Raw genomic sequence first — 21,225 nt, forward strand, 5'->3', positions numbered from 1 at the left:
TCGTAAGAACATCATTGTCGAAGTAATTTTTCCCCTTGTCGCAAGTAGCAATACGCAGAGTTTCAAATTATATTCACTACCAGTATTTCAGTATTTTAACAAAACTAATCGAGTCGCTAAATTCATTAGACCACAAGGTGATTACCTGACTGTTATAGAGGGAGAAACTACCCATGCGTTTGTAAGCAAAAATTTAATTAATAACGAGTGTAAACGTATTTTTTCCTTCTATCTGTGTCCGCGCCCGACTATAATCTCAATAATATAATATCAAACAATAATTCCTGCGAGTTTAGTTTGTTAACATCACCGGAAGAGTCAAATCTTGTATTTTGCCAACTTTAAACTAGCTCCGAAACTGACTACTATCTTATACCAACGTTATAAAATAATGTTTTGCTATACTGAGTGACTCTCAATATTTCCTTTAATGTGAATTATAACGGCGTAGTACAGCCCTTTCTTTTGAATAGCGCTGGATTAATACAGATTCCCTAGCTGTGCGAACTTAGAACGAACCACCATATTTATTTGGGGGCTAAGAAAAAACTAAAGGCGGAAAATTTTGTGATTACGAAAATCTCTCTGATAACTACAAACGAAATAGTAATAAAAAGCCCAAAAATAAATAATAATCAAAACAGATACGAACACTCGGACCGAGTGAAATTATTACACGCGTATTTAGCGTTAGGAGTAACCATTATAATCGTTATCGCATCCGTAATCGCAGTAAGTTGCATACTCTGCACATATAAAGTGTGCAGTGACAAAGGCCATAGGTTCGAAAATATACCAATGCAAGAACTAAATCAGCCATTAAACCCTCAAAAAAGAATGATCTGCAAATCTGCACAGACATTACTTAAGGGAAAGTATTTAAGGCTACTAATCAACTACGACAATCCTCACTCCCCACCCATAGCCGTGCAAGCAATCTCACTCCAAGAATCCGAAACAACAGACACTCCTCCACCTCTCCCCACTTTCTAAAAAAAAAAGTATAAAAGTACTAACATGCCCCCTGTCGTGTCAGATACACCATAAACCAGCACAATGAAACGAACGGCAACTACCGCACTCGGCCCGCCGCACAAGAAGGTCAATAGATCCTGGACGACTGAACAGATATTTAACAACCGGACGTCGGCAGCAAAAATGGAACGACTAATGTTAAGATGGGAGAACCAGGAAGCTCAGATGAGCATGGAAAATTCTGAGCTGCCACTATTGAACGACGATGGAGACTGGAGCCACCACCAACTAACGTAGTATATTTTCCAGGAGGCTCATCACGGGCACCTGCACCTAAGGTTCGTCTTCGAGGAAACCTATGGAGGAGAGGGGTTCGGACGAGCCCCATTTAATCCATGCCGTATGTGCGGACAAGACACCGCACATTGACAGGGGTGTTTCTTCTACCGGGCACGCGTCGCGGCCGCTTCAAAGGACCAACAACCGGCCATGGAGGCCGAATGTGTCCGCCCGGAGTATTTTTATGCTCAGTAATGCTCCTTGTGCCAGATGTATCGGCAAGGAGGTTTTATGTAGGTTCCAGAGGAGTTTGCAGGTTCACCGTTTGGAGTTGCTGTAATCCTATCCCAAGTCCTTCCTATTTTTAGAATAATAAGTCAAAAAATAATAGTAATGATAATAACAAAAAAAAACACAAAAAATATAATAAGACACAAAAAAAATATATAACAAAACACAATATAAAAAAATATAACAAAAAACAAAAAAATATATATATATAACAAAAAAATATATATACAAAAAAGAGACAAAACTCACCAACAAAGTAATTACAGTAGCGCTCGGAGAGCGCTAGTCCCTTGCTTTATCAGCAAAGGACTCCGAGGGGTGGGCATGTCACGTCGATACAAAGAAAACGTACGTGACGAACTATGATAAGTAAATGTCGCACATAACGGGCTATGGTAACTAACCTGGTATCGGTAATTTAATTTCCTATCGTATCAACCCTCCCGGGAACATTTGTAAATCTATCTAGCGGGATAGATTAGTCTAAGCACGTTCTCCATAATATTTCCGCGAATATTACTCACCGCATATTAATTCGGCGAAAACACAAGAAGGGGCACATCAGCCTATGGTATAAAAAGGCTGGATTAGGATCCGCGCAACACAGTACGTGCAGTTCATATTACAGTTCACATTAGCGCTTATATTAGCAGCTCAGATTAACACTCATACTCTAGTACTCGTACTTATACTGATTTAGTTATTTCTAAGTTTCGCTATCTGGCTACTCAGAACCGGAATTATACTCTGCTAAGCATTATAAACTTGTCTTTAAACAATAAATCTTAAATCAAGCGGAAACACCTGAGACTGTTTATAAAAACCTCTTCTGAAACCCAGTCTTAACAAGGTAAGAAACTAAGTTATCTACCTAAATACGCTGCAAATAATAAAGGTGTTATCACTTTAACCAACCTCTGCTTAACTCCTGACTAAGATCCAACTTTTACCAACGCGATAGTATTTTAAATATTATTACGTCTAGCCGTAACATCTCCTCACCTAGATATAACACTTGTAAGATTTTGGTCATCGGAGATGATGTTTAATGTCTGAATTAATAATTCTGTCTAATTTACATGTATCACATGTACTATCTAAATCAAAATGTCTATTTCTACATTAAAACTTTCACGGCAATTTTAATCTACCAAATTGTTTTATTTTATATTTTACATAATTTCATTTCAACTTTATCCGGTCTCATGCAGAAATGTTTATATACATTTATAAGATAAAATGTTGTATAATATTACTCTGTATTGTAGGATGTTGTAAATATCTAGAATCAATAAATACAAATTTTATTTACAGGTTGCAGATATTGTCAATCTACATTTCTCAAATATGTTGGAGGTATTCTTAGATTGTGGCTGCCTTATTTTCCATAAGTTATTACCAATATGGAATCTAGTTCTCTCTTCACCAAATGTTCAGGTAAGAATTTAAACTTATCAATTAATTTTTATAGCATTATGAATATTAAATGAATATTTTTGCAAAATATGGTTTAATTTTTTATAACATATTATTTTATTACATTTTAGCTCTCTGGACATTTATTTATTCGACTTCAGAGTTATCGAAACACACCATTATTAATAAGAGATGAACGAGAAAATGTTCAAGACAGTAGAAATATCTTTCATTTGTCGCAGTGGCTAAATAGACTACAATTCAAAATGGGACAAATAGAGATTCAGTCCTCTAACATGACTCAATTCTATTCTTTTTAGAAATTTAGAAATAAACAGATCTAACTTAAATAAAATATTCAAGTATTACTTGTCTTTATAACATAATATTTTATTCATATTTGTTAATCGATTAACACCTCATATATGAATTCACGCGATCGTATATACAAGATGTCTTATTTTAACTTGTACAGTAGGGTAATTCAAAACTTTGCAAAATATATGGAAAATGTTTCAAATATAAATTGTATGATTCAAAGGGGGTCAATCCAGGATGACCTCAAACTTCACCTTGAACTTTATTTTTAAAATAATTTCAAGATCAACTAAGTTTTTTATACCATAGAAACCCCTATTTTTAACCTAGAATTAGATTAGAGCTGGAAATTCTACCTTTAGACGATCTATTATATGTGGAGTTTAGAGAATCCCTCGAGATCATTTCAAGTGCAGATTCGTTTTTTCAAATAAGAGCTCGTATTTTTAACCCCGAATTTGAATAAAACTGAAAATTCTAAATTTAGATGATGTATTACGATGTAAGGTTCGAAGGTCATTTAAAAGTTCATTTTACCTGATCTTACATGCTGCAACATAAGTCGTTTTCCTCCAGGTTACACATTTCTGACATTAAATGGCTCCATGTTAAAATTATAGAGCTTAATACGTAATGTTCTGCCTAAAATCGTTGGTTTTTTAGTTTTGGTTTAGAAAATCTGGGCTACGTAAAATGATAAAATAATTTGGCCGTCAGTTTCGAATCAAGCGATTCAGACAAATATTTTACTTCCACTAAATTAAGTAATTTTTTCAATTTTTGTACTAGTTTTACGAAAACGTTAAAGTATTAAACTTCGTTTAATAACATCTCTACGAACATAAAGATTTTTCAAATCGTAAAAGAGGGTTTTGGAAAACTAGTGTTAGTTTTAAATGGCATTATTCGGTTCTAGAAAAAATATTTTTTCGCTTTGTGATATAAGCTCAAATATAGCAAAAGAACGTGTTTTTTGCAAATTTACATTAGGGTATCTCAGAAATCTAGCGTAAAGAAGCAATCCTGACTCCGTATTCGGATTCAACGCACTAAAAATCTTCAGGCAAATGAGGTCTGGTTTTTGGATATGAAAATGCTGCCCTGTACACCGGTACACAAAGAAAACCACTTTCCTGATATTCCGACATGGCGTATATGTTTCTATATATTTTAAATCGCTGAGTAAGAATCGGAGATCCTGAGATCTTAGCACATATAGGTCAAGAGCATTTAAAGGTGATATGGAGAAAAAAGTCATTTAATCGAAAATATTTCCAAGGTTTAGATTTTTTATGGGGGCCGCGGTTTCTGAATTCGAGCTCTATTTGACCACAACCGGTCATGGTTAGGGTAAAATGTGTTTATTTTGCCAAACATGAATTTTGGACTACTGATTCTGAAAGAAAGGAAAATTTTACATCCAGATATGTATTTCATTTTTTATTTGTATCATAACTATCAAGGTCGTTTTAAAGTCACTTTTTGTTATTATGTAGAGAGTTCAGATAGTAATTGCAAAAATATGAAAATGTGGCGTTCGTGGGATTGGACTACTGTATTAATGTGATATTAATATGGTGGTTGCCGAATTCGATCTATTTGACGCCATCGAATCAAGTTTAAGGTCACGGTCAAATCGGATCTTGAAAGTCTATCCTATCCAAAATTTGACTCTAACATACTTTAGTGGTCGCTGAATTCGAAACTCGTTTGACCCAACAACTGGTATTTGTTGGTGAATGGTGTTTATTTTTTTCTTCGTTTATGACATTCTCTATTATTGCAAAGTATCTGTGCAGTGAATTTCTAGTTTTTTTCGGACTATCATCATTATTATCGTCTGGTACTTGATCTCCCTTTAGTAGCTAACAATAGTCTACCATATTCATGTCCCATTTCCCTTGCCATCTATGTTCAATTTCTTTCAGATTTTGAGGGAAACGCTCTTCTTGCATTTCGTTGCAATCGGCTAACAATAAGTTCTCAGGAAAATAGCTAACGTAAGAATCCATTATATAAGAATCCAAATAGAGTTTAAGTTCATCAAATATCCCAATCGTTGATAGTTCCTCACCATATAAAAAATATCAATACAATAGTCTAGTCCTATAAACGCCTTATTTACGTATTTTTTCAATTGTCATATGAACCCTCTTTATAATAACCTAAAGTGACCTTGAAATAATCTTGGTAGTTGTGATAAAAAAAATGACATAGATATCTGGATATAGAATTTCCCATTCTTTTAGAATCAACAGTCGAAAATTCATTTTCTGCATAATAAACACATTTGACTCTTGACTTTCACCTTGACCTTCACCCTTTGAAGTCAAATGAAGTTCAACTTCGGAATCAGGGACCCTAAAAAACAATAAACGTGGTACTATTTCCGTTCAAATGACTTTTTTCTCCAACTCACCTTCAAATACCCTTGACCCACATATGCTGTGGTCTAATGGACCTCGGATTCATGCTCTGCGATTCAAAGTACATAGGAATTTATATGTTACGTCCGAATATCGAAAAAGTGGTTTTTTCTGTGTGCTGGTATAATTATTATGGACATAGAATTACTGATAATTAATCCATCTTATAAAATATTTATTTATGTATACAGGATGTTTACTTACCCAGTAGGATATCTCAAAACTGGGCAAGGTAATCGAAAAATGTTTCAAACCAAAGTTGTATGGTTCGGAGGGGGTCAACTTATGATATCCTCAAACTTGACCTTGAACATGATTTTCAAGGTCATTTCAAGGTCAACTTTGTTTTTTTGAATAGGAACCCCTATTCGGATAGAGCGAGAATTTTGAGAGTAACTGAATTATCACTCAATAATTCTTTCAACCTCTCAAGCATCATTTTCCTAGCATCGTTCAGTGGATTTCTACCAGGATCACCTCGAGCCAATTATTTTTTCAAATTAGTTTCTGATGCAAAGTACTGACAAACAGGTAAATAAACTTCTGAACGTACGTTAATGATAATCTTGTTCACTAGACCACTACCAGTCTTTCTGTAATGATAATGAGAGATCATACTACTTTGAAAGATGATAGTTTAATGAAGTCTTCAATATATAAGCAGTCTTTTTATAGTCTTGGACTCATTCGTTAGTGACTCAGTGATAAGCAAACAACATGGATTTTAAGGAGCAACCTTTCAAAATTCGGGTTATAAATTTCGATGGGGTAGTGGAAACTAAGAAACGTGAAGAAAGACATGGTGAATTGCTGCCAGATAGTATACGAGCAGTTTTTTGTGGACTAAGTAACTGTGGAAAAATTAACTGTTTGCTAACGTTAATTACCCTTCCAATTGGTCATAAATTTGAAAATGTATATGTTTATTCAAAGTCACTGAACCAACACAAGTATCAGTTTCTAAGAAATTTATTGGAGCCAATATATGGAGTGCAATATTACTTGTTTAGTAAACATGAGTCAGTTATCTCGCCAGATAAAGCACAACCAAATTCTATCATGATTTTCGACGACGTCGCAACCGAGAAACAAGATAACATAAGGGCATTTTTGTGTATGGAAAAGCATAATAAAGTAGATAGTTTTTACTTTTGTCAATATTATGTACGCATTCCAAAGTATCATATCAGGGATAATGTGAATTTATTAGTTTTATTTCGACAAGATGATATTAATATCAAACATATTTACAAGGATCATGTTAACTTAGACATGCTTTTCGAATAGTTGAAAGAGATTTGTTCAAAATGTTAGAGAGCTGATAATCATGGATTTTTAGTTATCGATAGAAATAGACCAATAAATTTTGGAAGATATAGAAAAGAATTTGATTCTTTTGCTATAAATATCGTAGTCTGAGTGAACAAGTGTTATTTTTCTTTTATCAATATAACTATCAACAGTATTAATTAGGATTAGTATCTGTAGAATTTACAGTACCTTCTTGTTATTGTTAGTAAAATTTTTAGTAGTAGTATCGATAGCGATAATATCATCGACGGCAGTTGCAGCAGCAGATTCGGCCGCAGTCTGCGCTCTAGTTTTTTTTTTGGAATGGTACTTGTGTTGATGTGTCCGTTATCTTCTCAGATTTATCAAACGCATCTATTCTTCAGATCAATCCCGGCTGAGCACCCAAAATATTACAAACACGCACACGCAATAATAATATATAATAATACAAATTCTACGAAAAAGGAACGAAAGCCTATTTATTATTATTTATATATATCCATCATCGACTGTTCTATTAGTTATAATACAATTAGGCTCCTCAACATAATCTTTAGCATGTATTTCCTCAAAACCATCGTCAATCTCTTAGGGATTGATATCAAAGTCATCATAATACGATATGTGTGTGTGTGTGTGTTTGAAGTTAATAAAACATGTTTTGAAGTTTGGACCACATAATAAGCAATTGATTAATCTTGATTTGTCTTATATATATACGTGACGCATATCATTGCGGTTAATATGATGAACAAACATTAAAATTCGGTATGATTGCGGTTAACGCCGCAAAACAAGATTAAAATTCGATTTGATTGCGGTTAATGAGGCAAACTAAGATTGAAATTCTATCATAACATTTCTTCCTATTCAGTAAAATAGGCCGACAGAATACGATAACATACGTAACTTGAGTGAACAAAACAACTTTTGCAGTTAGAACAATATGTACAGTAAAAAACGGGATTATGGATGTTCTAGTAAGACTGAAAGTAATTTTTGAAGCAATTTTATGCGAAAAATTTGAATTCATCCTCAGAATTGAGCTATTATATCACGCTTTCGAGATATCCTAATGTAAACGTGCTAAAGCCTTTATGCTAGATTTTTATCTATATTCAAATTATGCGACATTGTAAATGAATTTTATTTCCACGAATGGACCGTTCACTATAAAGTAGTACTTCTAACCTTTAAAATACAATTTACAGATTATGAGTACATTTTTCTTTATCGAGATGATCGGAGATGCCCCGTGGGGTTAATCAGTAGCTATGCGAGTGGAGTTGATCAGGAGTATTCAGGGGTATACGAGTGGTATCGATCAGACGATATGCGAATGCGGTAAATGAGCGTTAATCAACAAGTATGAAAATGAGGTTAATCTGGGAGTGAGGCTGATAAGGGCGTATGCGAGCGAAGTTGATCAGGTGATATGCGAGTGGGGCTAATCAGGGGGTTAATTAGGAAGTTGATTAGGGAGTATACATATGGAGTTGATCACTGTGTGTTTAGGAGATATACCATAACGTTTTAGGTTTATTCGCATTATTTTTCACAAGATAGGTCGTTTTTTTAATATTTTTATGATCTGTTATTGAATTCGGACGGTAAACATATATACTCTAAATACAGTTTAACCTTTGTACAATGTAGGGTTAGCAACCACCAGTGACAAGAACCTGTATGGTTTCGTTTCTCTTTTATATAGATTTTTCAAATTTTGTTTGTCCTAAAATAGTCATGAATACCGAAGATATTGCTGTAAAAGGGTTTTAGGGATAGCTTCTGAGGGTGGTTTTCCGACTCCACATCCCTTTTCTAGTACAACAATACAGTATAATCGATTTTTAGCGTCATAGCAAATGAAAAATCAGCGAAATTGGTGATTCATATGGCAATAGTAGTGTTTAGGGGTGGTTCACCCTAGAAATATTTAATAACGAAAAAACTCAGAAGTTGGTTAAAATTATTTTATAATTTTTGAGATGAAAATTTATTTTTTAATTTTTATGATAATTTCGTGATATTTTAAGTTTTTGAGAGTGATCTTCAGCCCTGACATTTCTTTTCCTACGGACTAATAGTGTCATTGTCTAGCCCACTTTTAAACGTCATAGCATATGGAAAACCAGCAAAATTGGTGATCGACAACTATTTATATAGTATTAAAAGGGTTTAGGGGTAGTTATCCCTGGAAATACATAAAAATAAAAAAAATGCCGAAATACGACAATTTTATATTATCATTACCTAGATGAAAATATATTTTTCAATTTTTTTATTATAATTTTGTGTACACAAAAAATACATTGAAAAATGTAATTTTTCTCGAGTACATCATAGGGATTGCAACCTTCCGAGTCTAAAACTACGCGGTTTTGTTGTTTTTTAAGTAAGAATTTTTTTCCATTTTATTTCATCACAAACGATTCATTAGAACCAAAGATACTGCTGTTTAATTATTTTTAGCGGTGACTTTTAAGGGTGTTTTTCACCCCCTAACAGCTTTTTCCGTCGATAAAAAAAAACATGTGTCTCTTATTTTTTTATAAAGTATAACATATCTCAAACGCAACAAAATTGAAGGCGGATGGTTGGAAATGTTCCTTTGTAAATATTCGTTGCGGCGCTGGCGGTTCTTTCCTCGATAGATGCAACAGTATTTAGTTGTATTTCAAACGGCCCGTCCAAGCAGTGCACTACATGGATAACAATATGTTCACTATTTGATGATCCTAACAATATCAAACATAAAGTACTTTTACGTGTCAACTTCTTGCTTGCTCTCGGAAACGTGATTATCAATAGATCTTAGAGTCCGAACTATCTAATTACATAACGTAGGATAAAGATAAAACGTTACAAATGGTATATGCAAGGTTTTCAATGGCAAAGATAATTCTCTCAATGGTGAACATCTCATGTCGCTTTCAAGATCTAAAATTAGAGAGTGGCAGAGTGGATAAAGGATCTGCCTAGTGATGAACTCGACGGTGTCATGACGCGTTTAGAATTAGTTACGAATAATTATGTATACTAGACAATAATCGACTATACAAGCGCTGAAGCGGCGAATATAGAGTAGCGGAATTCATTTTAACGCAAGACTTGGATGATAGGCGAGGAAGATTACGACGCGACCAGCTATACATTACGTTTCTGCAATCGAACGTATTACCGGTGGATATACGCAACGATCTCCTCACAGCGTTTGATTCAAAGTCAATAATTGAAAAGAAAAACTTGACGCTTTGCTGCAAATCAACCTTTTCGACGAGCTCCCCAGACCACGCACAAGCAATGGCAAATTTGCAGCGAAGATTTTCCAATACGTGCATGCCGTTAAAAACGCTGGACATGCGGAGCTTCGGCGATTATAATCCGTCCGTCATTGCACAAAGTGGCCCAAAATCAAGCGTAATTACATCTACGGACATATTGTTATAACCAACAAAGACATCCACGCGGCCGAGACCTTCAGTCGTGGAAACCACGGATACAATAGTACGTTGCATTCTTCCGGACAGTGCCGCTGAATACATGCCAGAGCTGACAGCGATTGAACTTAGTAGAGCAATGCATTTCGAGAAAAATCTTATACAAGTCAACGTAAGTTCAAACGTAATCTCTCTGTAGAGGCGCTCCATTGCTCGCAAGGCCCAAACGAGCCTGTTAGTGATTACTTATCGGCTCTTTTACACTATTTTCAGCCGATTCGAAACTCCCTGGTCCTCTTGCGTATAGGTTGCATTAACAATAGATAACATGGTCCCAAGGCTAAGGAAAAAACTGTAAAAGGACATTCTCTGACTTATCACAGTTGTAAAAGAAGGCTCAGAAAGTGGATGAAATCTGGAAGCCGTTACCGCCACTCGGAGAGAGAATGTAGCCTGTAGCAACGTACAAGCTGTAGGTTAAGCCAACCAAGGCTAAAGCGGCGATCGCGTCAGTGATAGAAATAGTCGCCTACTTGTCAGAAGGTGATTTAGAGAAGGCTATTCAAGGTCTATTAGACAAGAAATTCAAGGACCTAGAACCCTCTAAGACCCATGGCTTATCTCCGGTCGTAGGAGACGCTAAAGGCGAGAATGGGGTCGCCAGAGGCGATGCTAACGCAGCATCGACGACGACCTCTCCTCGAGGGTCCTCACGTTTTAGCCCACGAGGTAACAATAGAGGACGCAGAGACGGCCCTATGAGAGACTCGGCAAGATGAGGTTCTACGAGAGGTAGCGCTCGCGTTATCACGCCAAAGAGTGATAAATAAACTAAAAAACAAATAAAAAAATAACATGGCGCTACCAGAAAAAGTAGGTGAGCAAGGCGGCATGGGCTCATTTGATCCCATACCCCTTAGAGCCAGTTCCTCCGTATTTATCTACTAGAATAAAACATGCTTCTCAAAAATATCTAGTAAAAGAAACAAATACTTTAGTTTTTTTAGATACATTTCAGATTATGAATCAGTATGGTAACGAAAATAGAGTAACAGTATTAAAACATTAAATACATATTGATGATATTTATTGTTTTAAAAATAGTTTTTCACTACACTGGACGTTAACTGGTTATTTTACCTCCTATGAACAAGGTATACAGTACTGCATCAACACCTTGAGAGCAAAGTGGTGCACGACGCACCTTTTACGCTTCCGGCTGCGCCTCGAGCCTTAAAACAATGCCCCGTGCCTAGGTGTATCAGTTTACTTTTAGACAGCTCATGCGATATTGTAACACTTGCTAAGGATGTACAGTCATACCTTTCCGGGGTATGCTGACGAATTGTATATACATCATTAGATTACAGTAGGCAAGTGATGCACTGCGTGAAACGAGAACTTCGCTTCGCTCGGTCGGTAACATTGCACCGTGCGTGCATTGCCTACTTTACCCACTTGATGCATAATATACTATTTTCATCATGTGGTTTTCTCAAAATTAAGGAATATTGTTACTAATTATTTTAACTTATAATTATTAGGATAAAATAAGATCAAGTGACGAATTAAAAAAATAGTATATTATGCACCAAGGGGATGCTAGTAGACAATGGACACACTGTATCCCCGTGATACAATACGATTTTTCAGTACACCCCAGAAAGGGGTTACTGCATATCTTCAGCAGGCTATACAGCACCGCATAAGCTATCTAAAATAATGTGATGCATTTATGCACGGTGTGCTTAGTTTACCGCTCGAGGTGCAGCCGAGAGCATAAAAGGCGCACTGCGCATGCACGTATTACTTTATTCTCAGGCTATCCATGCGGTACTGTACACCCTGTTAAGAAGATATACAGTTACCACTTTACGCGGAGTGTGATGAAAAAGTGTTGTATAAAAGTAGAAAGCCAGTTAGCAAAATTTTCACTCTGTGTTATATATTATAGACATTTTCATTTCAACAATAAAAGAACCGTTAATGATTAAGAATTAACTTACAATAACCCAATTAACAACCATTAAATAATTTTATAATTTATAAAACATTTTATCTGTGAAACCGTTCAGCTAAAACAAATTTTAAAGTCGCTATCGTTATATAAAAGTGTTTGTAAAAATTATTATTTTATTTACCTACTTAATTCTATTTTCTGGACGAAAAATCAAAGAATACAATATATTCTTCTATTCATCAACTACGTTATTCACTGATATGTCTGAGGTTCGAATCTAGTTAAAGAGCCAAATTATTTCGAGCATAATATTAAGGCTTAAGTGTTTGATTAAATTATATATAAATATATAGATCGTTATGATACATTTATATATTATGTAACGGGGTGGATACTGTTTAATTAATGAAATACATACGTCGGAAATACCGTGAAATAAATACGTCGGAGATCTTGTCAGCATCGCAAGCGAGAACTTTTATTACCTCTTATTATTACACTATGTTCGGCCCGCGTGTTTATGTTTACATTTCGCGCGCACGACAACAACATGCAGTGTCGGATCGCTCGCCGCTCATAGTTCGCTGAGTTATTACATGCATGCTTTTTGTCGAATACGAGAGATTAGTTATTTAGTAATTTTATCGCGATCACGAAATTAAGCTAGCCAGCTTACCTTTTTAGCAGTCGTACGAAGAACGAGAGTACAAGTTCGCACTCTGGTCGCGGTAAAGTTTGTCTTTGTCGCGTCGAGAGAGCTCGCGCTTCCCGGTTTCGCCCTCGATGGCGAAACTCCTCACTGGCACACTTTCGCACACACTCAGCTTCGTCAGACTATCTCCTGTCGATCCTCGTAGTTGGTTCGCCTTCGCACTCGAAAGAAAACTCGGGAAAACGTCGAAAGGCTATGTGGCACGGCTCTGCGATTGGGTTCTAATTCTCGGATTGCGGCTCTCTATATCGGTAGTTAATACTGCACTCGTTTATATTCGTACGCGCGCGTTCCGTTACGTCTAGTGCCGAATTCCCTCGTCACATTTTCCCCAACCGGTAGGTGCTGCCCTCGCGGGCAGCCGCACGGTTGGGCCGTTAGCGTTAATAAGACGTTTACCGTCACAATTAATATGTAAATGTTTTGTTTTAAAATCAATACATCGTTTTAAAATGGTCAATGCTTCACTCAAATATAAATTTTTTAAATAAACAATTAAATAGTGAATTTAAAAATTGGTTTTTCAATTCAAATGTAGTTTAATCAAGTTAAACACAAATAAATCGAACTAGCAAAGGATTAGTATTAGACTAAAGATTAATTTTGAAAATATAAAATGTCTAAAATATAAAATTAGTATTTTAAACATTAACTTTTTAATGAGAAATATTTTTTATATTACCATTTTTCTCTCAAACTAATGATATTAATTTTTCTACTTCGTGAAAAGTATGTTTAAAATTCACGAGTATAAAATAACATTTTCTATCCTTTTATTTTTGAAAAAATAATTTTTTTAAATGTTATACCGTTTTAAAAATTTGAATTTCGCACCAAAAATTTTTAAGAAATCAGGTAGATAATTTTTTTTAAGACAAATTTTTTGCCGTGCGAACGGTTTCACTAGATATCTTCAAAATCAAGATATCTTAAAGAAACGATTTTTGACGTTTTTGGGCCTACACGGCTCCCTTGAACACCTGGAGGTCTGAAATTTTGACCAGAAGAGTCTTTTATCAAGCCCTACAAGAAGCCACTATTCGCTGCCGAAACCGTTGGGAGATTTTACCATCTTATTCGGCTAGGCCCTTTAAGATAAAGATGACTGCAATTGTAGGTATTAAATTTTTGATATTGCAACGGTAGTCGATTCGAACAATCTATACGTTCGTGATTCGATGTACTCGGAGTGCGAGAGCGAACGTTTATGACAGAGAGGGGACGCGCACGAGTTTAATTTTCAGTATAGCCTCAGCTGTTGTTCGGAAAACCGCCAAATTTTCACTTTGTTTTTTTGCCGTTTGCCGAACAAAAGTGTTTGGTTTTGGTACCTGCGTGAGTGGTGTGGGAGCGAGGAATAACAACTGAGTCAAGAGCAGCGAGGAATTGGACGAGCAGCAACCCATCCGGTAGCTAAGACGGAATCGTCGCAGCATCATTGTTCTTAGACACAACCTAATTACATCAGTTAATCCACCCCGATACAATATCTAACGTAATTATACTTAACTCTATCAGCTCTGAGATAAAGTAATAAATTTATAGGTAGTTGCGGGTCACCAAAACTATCAAAGTATATAACCTCATCTTCTTTTTGTAGGCTACCCAATGAGTACCTGGACCATTTTTATCATCTAAATTCTTATAGCCCACTCCTGATAGCGAGATCCATTAGCTGACAAGGTATTACGTATTAAAACTCCTCGAAAATTATTAATTGTCATTAATTAAGCATATTTTTTTTTATATCTAGATCTGTCAGTGGACGATTAGGTAAAGCTACTTCGATATTTTTTTTAGACCTCTCGCATTGTTATGCGGCTTGAGATGCAGACCATAACCTTTATTATGTGGCTTTAAGTAAAGGACTTTACCTATAGCAATTACTTTCATAGTCTTATTATGTCTATGAGCCTCTTTTAATTCATTTTTAGCACTGTTGACTGCCTTTGCTATTGAAGCATCGTCTCTAGCGAAAGCACTAGTGGCGCTCAAAACGTCAACTAATGGAATTAAAAAAGAAAGAGCTCCACCTATAGCTTTCGGAATTGATAAATTACGTGGTATATATATTTTCTTGTTCCTTCGATCTTTTTTACCGCTTTTTTGGTACCCTTTATAACAGAGCGAATAACTAACAGCGAACGGTTGCTAGGTACAGTAGTTTTCGTAGCAGCTTTTACGATTTCTTTCAATGATGTCGTTTGTTTTTTACTTATTCTACGATTTCTTTCGTGATTGCCGTTCTTTAATACCTTTATCTCGTTTCTTTACACGTTGTTGTTGAGGCTTTTGTTTATAAATATATTTATTCCCATACCAAATTTACTATTGATTTTCATAATGTTCGTTACAGCAAAAGCAGCTGCTTTCTCATCATAAGTACTATCCTTAGCACTCACTCTGTCCTAAGTCTTTTTAGCTAAAATATCATTGGCATCGTTTCTCGCTACAATGTTATCTTTATTGAGAGAATATGCAATATCGTGATTTTCCAAGCATCGTTCAGTGGATTTCTACCAGGATCACCTCGAGCCAATTATTTTTTCAAATTAGTTTCTGATGCAAAGTACTGACAAACAGGTAAATAAACTTCTGACGTACGTTAATGATAATCTTGTTCACTAGACCACTACCAGTCTTTCTGTAATGATAATGAGAGATCATACTACTTTGAAAGATGATAGTTTAATGAAGTCCTAAATATATAAGCAGTCTTTTTATAGTCTTGGACTCATTCGTTAGTGACTCAGTGATAAGCAAACAACATGGATTTTAAGGAGCAACCTTTCAAAATTCGGGTTATAAATTTCGATGGGGTAGTGGAAACTAAGAAACGAAAAGAAAGATATGGTGAATTGCTGCTGTTCGGAATACTGTGCGCATGTGCGCGGGAGCTTGCCGCGCCGTCTTCGCTGTGCGGCGCTGCTCAACTGGCGTGCTCTGCATTACAACTACATTCTATCATCGACTCGGAGCTCTGCTACTTTCTTCTTATTCTCTTTGTGTTATCTTTGATTTGTGTTTTAGTTAATATAATTAGAGTTTGCATATCTTTAGAGAAAAGTATTTGTACAGTCTTACTTATATATATATATATATATATATATATATATATATATATATATATATATATTCATAAATAATAAAAGGTGCTTGTCATTTTCAATTTATCCCAGTAATCCAACAGGTTATCGGCCCTGCCACGCCTCCACTGCGCAGCAAAAGAAAAAATTGTGAATCATAGAGGTATGGTAAAAAAAAATTATTAATGTGAGCTGAAAAGAATCTACCTGAGCAACACGAGTTCGCGATAAATAACAAAAAAAAGCAAAGTGAGCTAATAAGCACACGGAAAGTGTCGCATTCCGAATACGCAAAATACTCGAAGAACGAATATTTTTTATTTAACATTTAGTCAGTCGTAGACTAATAAAAATATCGAGCGCGTAATCATTAGAAAAGAGACGGAATAACATATTAGAGCGAATTAATAAGAAGGCTGGAATTCTAAAGTAAATTTACGACATTAATAAAATTGCAGAATAGTGCGGTTTTTCTGTCGCGTTTTATCGTGCAGTGGCGTAAAGACATGGCTCGGATCAAGGTTAGAGGCAACAACGTAAACACAGAGAAACAGTAACATTAGATATCTCGCGAGTGACATAGCCTTGTTCGTGAATTAAATGCAATTGAAAGTCGGTATCATGAGTGACGGTTGAACAAAGGGCTCGACGCCATGACACCCGGCTAAAACACGAGGCAACAAGAAAGCGCGCGATAAAAGAGTAGCATCGCGCATGCGCCAAACGAATAGTATAACGAGAGAGAATGCGCGCGCAACAAACAGCTAGAGGAAAAAGAAAAAAAGTAGAGGTAGTGAGCGCGCGCGCTACTAAGGTGTGTTCACAACGGTACTTGTGACACAACCTAAGGTCCGTTGCAACTTTGGAGTGAATTGTCAAATACCAGACAGTGACCCGGTATGGGACTGCCTGCGCACATGACATGTACCACGATTAAGCTAATGTAGATCAAAATAAAACCAATACCATATATAAAATAAAATTAAATACACATAATATCAACATTTAATATTTATAAATATAACATTAATATATATATATACATATAATAATTATATTAAATTATGTATGTACTTGCAAATTATAATCTTAAAATTAGTTTAAATTCTTAGAAGAATAGTTTACCGTTTTAGAGATATTAAGAGCCAAAAATTTGTATATATATTCCGTGATATCTCCTGATAAAGTCGAGGTTGTTGCACTATGTATAGTCAACACCTCTTGCGAATTTAACGATTGATTGCGTGATGAGCCTGGTATTGTAAACGTGAGCGATCGCCCCTCCCCAGTAATTTGCGCTATGTATGGTCAATAGAAAAGGAGGGATCACGGGAGCAGTACCGGTTTATTGGGCAATTAGTTGTTGGCTTTCTGACTGTATTTGTCGGATGTACCCGACAGATATAAGAAAGAAGCCTATTGTTAGCCCGCCTTTTATAAACAGTTAGAAGAAACATTCGGTCAATTTTTTATTTATAGATGAACAGCGAGGCTAATCAGGAGATGGGGGAGGCAATGGAGGGGGACCGCGTTGTCGGTCAGGAGACGGAGGCGGATGAGACAGGTATATACATAAATATTAACAAATATAATAAGTTTTAGAGCTTGGATAGCTATCGAACAATCTTAGAGTAATAGAGTGCGGATCCGCGATTAATCAGAGTTAAGTACCGAATGTTTAAATGGAGATATTGTTCCTTAGCACCCTCAACTGTTACCAGTGACGCATTGTCGTCAACCCCTGCTTCCGATACAACAACAGACGACCAGGGCCCCGAGTTCGTCGTCCCATCGAACTCCTTGCGACCCACCGCAACAACCAGTGCGAGAACTCGTAACCCCCGCATGATAGTGCCCCTTCGACCTCCTCCAAGGGCTGGCTCGGTCTACGCACCGCCCAGGGAAGACCCTAACACTGTCCTCGCCACCCGACTCGAGTCCATAATGGCCTCTGCTGAAAAAGTGGCCGAGCTACAGGCCAAAGCCTGGCCTCAGATCAACGAGGCCATCAAAGAGGCAAGACTGATAATGGACGCCTCACTCGAGTCAAAGCGACTCGAGATCCAAAAACTCACGGTAGGATCAAAACATAAAGACGCCCGTACTAACACTAGCGTGATAACCTCCTCGCCTTTATCAAGTGGTGGAAACCATCCGTTTTCCATCGAAAGAATTTTAGACCCTGATATCGATGCAACATCTAATAATAATAACACTAGAGCTCCTGAATTAACTGATCGAGACATTGTAACTAACCCTGATGCAACGTATCCAGAGATCAACCGAAACAACCTTACTACCGATATTAGTAACCAAATAAACCAGACCTTTGGTGCATTAGCCAAAACAATAGAGAGTACTAACTCCACATCCAAAGCATCTTTTAAAAGGGATTATACCCTTACGTCCAAGGCTAATATCAATGTATGGTTGGATCGATTGAACTCTGAACTATCGGCAAAAGAATTATTAGACGTCATAGACTCAAACACTAGACCCAAAAAAATCTTCGATGTTGACGAAGTTGATAAAAGAAATAGATTAGTTAGAGACATTATAATAAATCATCTAGATGAAAACTATCACAAAATAATTCTTAACATAAATGACCCTAAAGAAATATTAACGAAAATCAGAGAACACAGAAGAATAGAGGCAAACACAGACGATGCTAAAGTGAGAGAGGAGCTGTACAGTATTAAAATCAATAAACAGGATAAAGTTTCAGTATTCATAGATAAATTTGATTCAATTATTAGAGAATATGAACTATGCGATACAGCCATTCCCCTCACTGACGCAGAGAAAACGTCTGCCTTTATGAAAGCTGTGAAGGATACATATCCACGGATCAGAGAAATGGATATAATTACGAAACAGACCAAAGGTAGAGGAATGAACTTTGAAGAAATGAAAAATTTCATCCGACAGCTCGAAGCCGATCTGCGAAGTTCCGGCGCTGCGAAGGGAGCCTCCGCTAACGTGGCTAGACCAAGTGCTGCAGCCACGGCCGGTGCTGGTCCCAGCGGCAAGTGTTTTAGATGTGATCGATTCAATGTCGATCACGTCTCTGACTCTTGCCCGCTGATCCAGTACGGGCTGTGGTTCTGCTACATATGCAGAGATTTTGCACATCACACAGGCAGAACCTGTCCACGTGGAGACGGGTCGCACCGTGGTGGAGAGTATGTTGCAAATAATAATAATAATAACAATAGAGAGTCAAAAGAATCAAAAGGAAGAGTTAATTATAGAGGTAACAGAGGAAAATATAATAGAGGTAACGGTAATAGTAAAAGAGGCAAAGGTTATTACGATAATAATAGAGATAACAAAAGTCGTAACCCTAGAGGTCGCAATAACGGTAGAGTAGGCAAACGTGGCGCAAGCAGAACCTACTACCCAAGTGGAGACAAAAATAAACAGAAACTGGCAAACGCTGCAGTAGCACTTACTGAAGGTAAGAATAACATTGATACAATAAACAATAAAATAACCTTCCTATTAGATTCCGGAGCCACAGAACATATTACAAACAAAGCTTTCATATTGCGAAACTTTAAGAAAAGTTCAGGAACTTATATTAAAAGTGCGAATAAAAACAAATCGGCTGATATCGAGATAGACGGAAAAGGAGACTTATACCTAAAGAGCTTAAACAATGAAGGTCATACCATTAGACTATCCAATGTTATAGCAGCCCCTGATATATCCGAAAATCTGATGTCCCTTAGGAAATTTGTCGATGCTGGATTTAGTATATATCTAGATGACAAAATTTTAAAAATATTCGATAAAAATGACGGATCTACTTTTCTAACCGGGTACTATAAGAAACCAAACTGGCTTATACAATTAGAAGTAAAGAATAAAATAGAGAATCCGGATAGACAAACATATAATAAATATTATTGTAGAGCACGGTTAATAACGCTAGAAAATATTTCAAAAGACCCACAAAATGTAGAAACAGAAAACAATAAAGACATAGATTCAGAATTTGGGAGGGAGTTAGTTACAAATGAATCTATACCTAAACTTAGCCAATATAGAGACTTCGAAAATTATTCACTAGATGATCTTAAGAACGAAAAACCAATGGATGATATATTCACGTCTTTCGAACTCGAGAAAAGATATTCAGAGGAGTTAGATGAAGGGATGTTGTGGCATGTAAGACTAGGACACCCATCATATGATTACCTATTAAAATTGCTAAAGATAAATAAAGAACTTAGCAATGTAAAATTTAATGAAAATATTAAGAACTGTGAAGTATGCACAATGTCCAAAATGAGTAAACAACCTTTTAAAGAAATAAGAACTAGAGCCGATCATCCACTTCAACTAACTCACACCGATATAATAGGTCCATTTAAAACAATTACTTACCCTGGTCGAAAGAAATATATAATAGCTTTCATAGACGATTTTTCGAAATTTGCCAAAACGTATGCAATAACAAACAAATCTGAAGCAGGAGAATGCTTAGAAAACTATTTAAATACCATGAGGAATTTGACAGGTAAGAATTTGAGAGCTTGCTATATAAGAGCAGATAACGCTAGGGAATTTACAGGAGGAGAATTTCTAGAAGTCATGAAAAGGGAAAATTTAGAGTCAAATTTTTCGAATCCATATACACCTCCCCATAATGGTACTGCTGAAAGATTCAACAGAACTATATTAGAAAAATTAAGATCATTAATGATAGATTCAGGACTACCAAAGTCTTTATGGAACTTAGCCCTGGAAGTAGCTGTAGATGTATATAATAGAACTCCAAATTCGTCTATAGAATTCAAAACTCCTTTGAATACGATATCCCCTAATAAGAAAAATCATTTAGAAAAGATCAGGCGTTTTGGATGTATAGCTTATGCAAAGAAACCGTTATCTGAAAACAAATTATCCGAAAAGGCTATAAAAGGAATTTTAGTAGGACAAACCAGTAATGGATATATACTATGGCATCCTCAGTCCGGAAAATTAATTCTAACCAAACATGTGAAATTCCTGGAAAAATTAA

General features: G+C 36.1%; 1 protein-coding gene across 1 annotated transcript in view; it reads left to right on the forward strand.

Moving 5' to 3' along the window:
* Positions 1 to 3,451, forward strand: part of LOC131671027 (protein unc-79 homolog) — a 446,378-nt gene extending 442,927 nt beyond the window's left edge. The window contains exons 8-9 of the mRNA XM_058947140.1: positions 2,860 to 2,982; positions 3,093 to 3,451. Of these exons, the coding sequence (XP_058803123.1) occupies positions 2,860 to 2,982; positions 3,093 to 3,281 (312 nt within the window). The 3' untranslated portion in view covers positions 3,282 to 3,451. The remainder of the gene's footprint in view (positions 1 to 2,859; positions 2,983 to 3,092) is intronic.
* Positions 3,452 to 21,225: the final 17,774 nt, after the last annotated feature.

The sequence above is a fragment of the Phymastichus coffea genome, unplaced genomic scaffold (genome assembly GCF_024137745.1).
Source record: "Phymastichus coffea isolate CEN01 unplaced genomic scaffold, Cenicafe_Pcof_1.1 PCOF00009, whole genome shotgun sequence".
In the NCBI taxonomy this organism is placed as follows: domain Eukaryota; kingdom Metazoa; phylum Arthropoda; class Insecta; order Hymenoptera; family Eulophidae; genus Phymastichus; species Phymastichus coffea.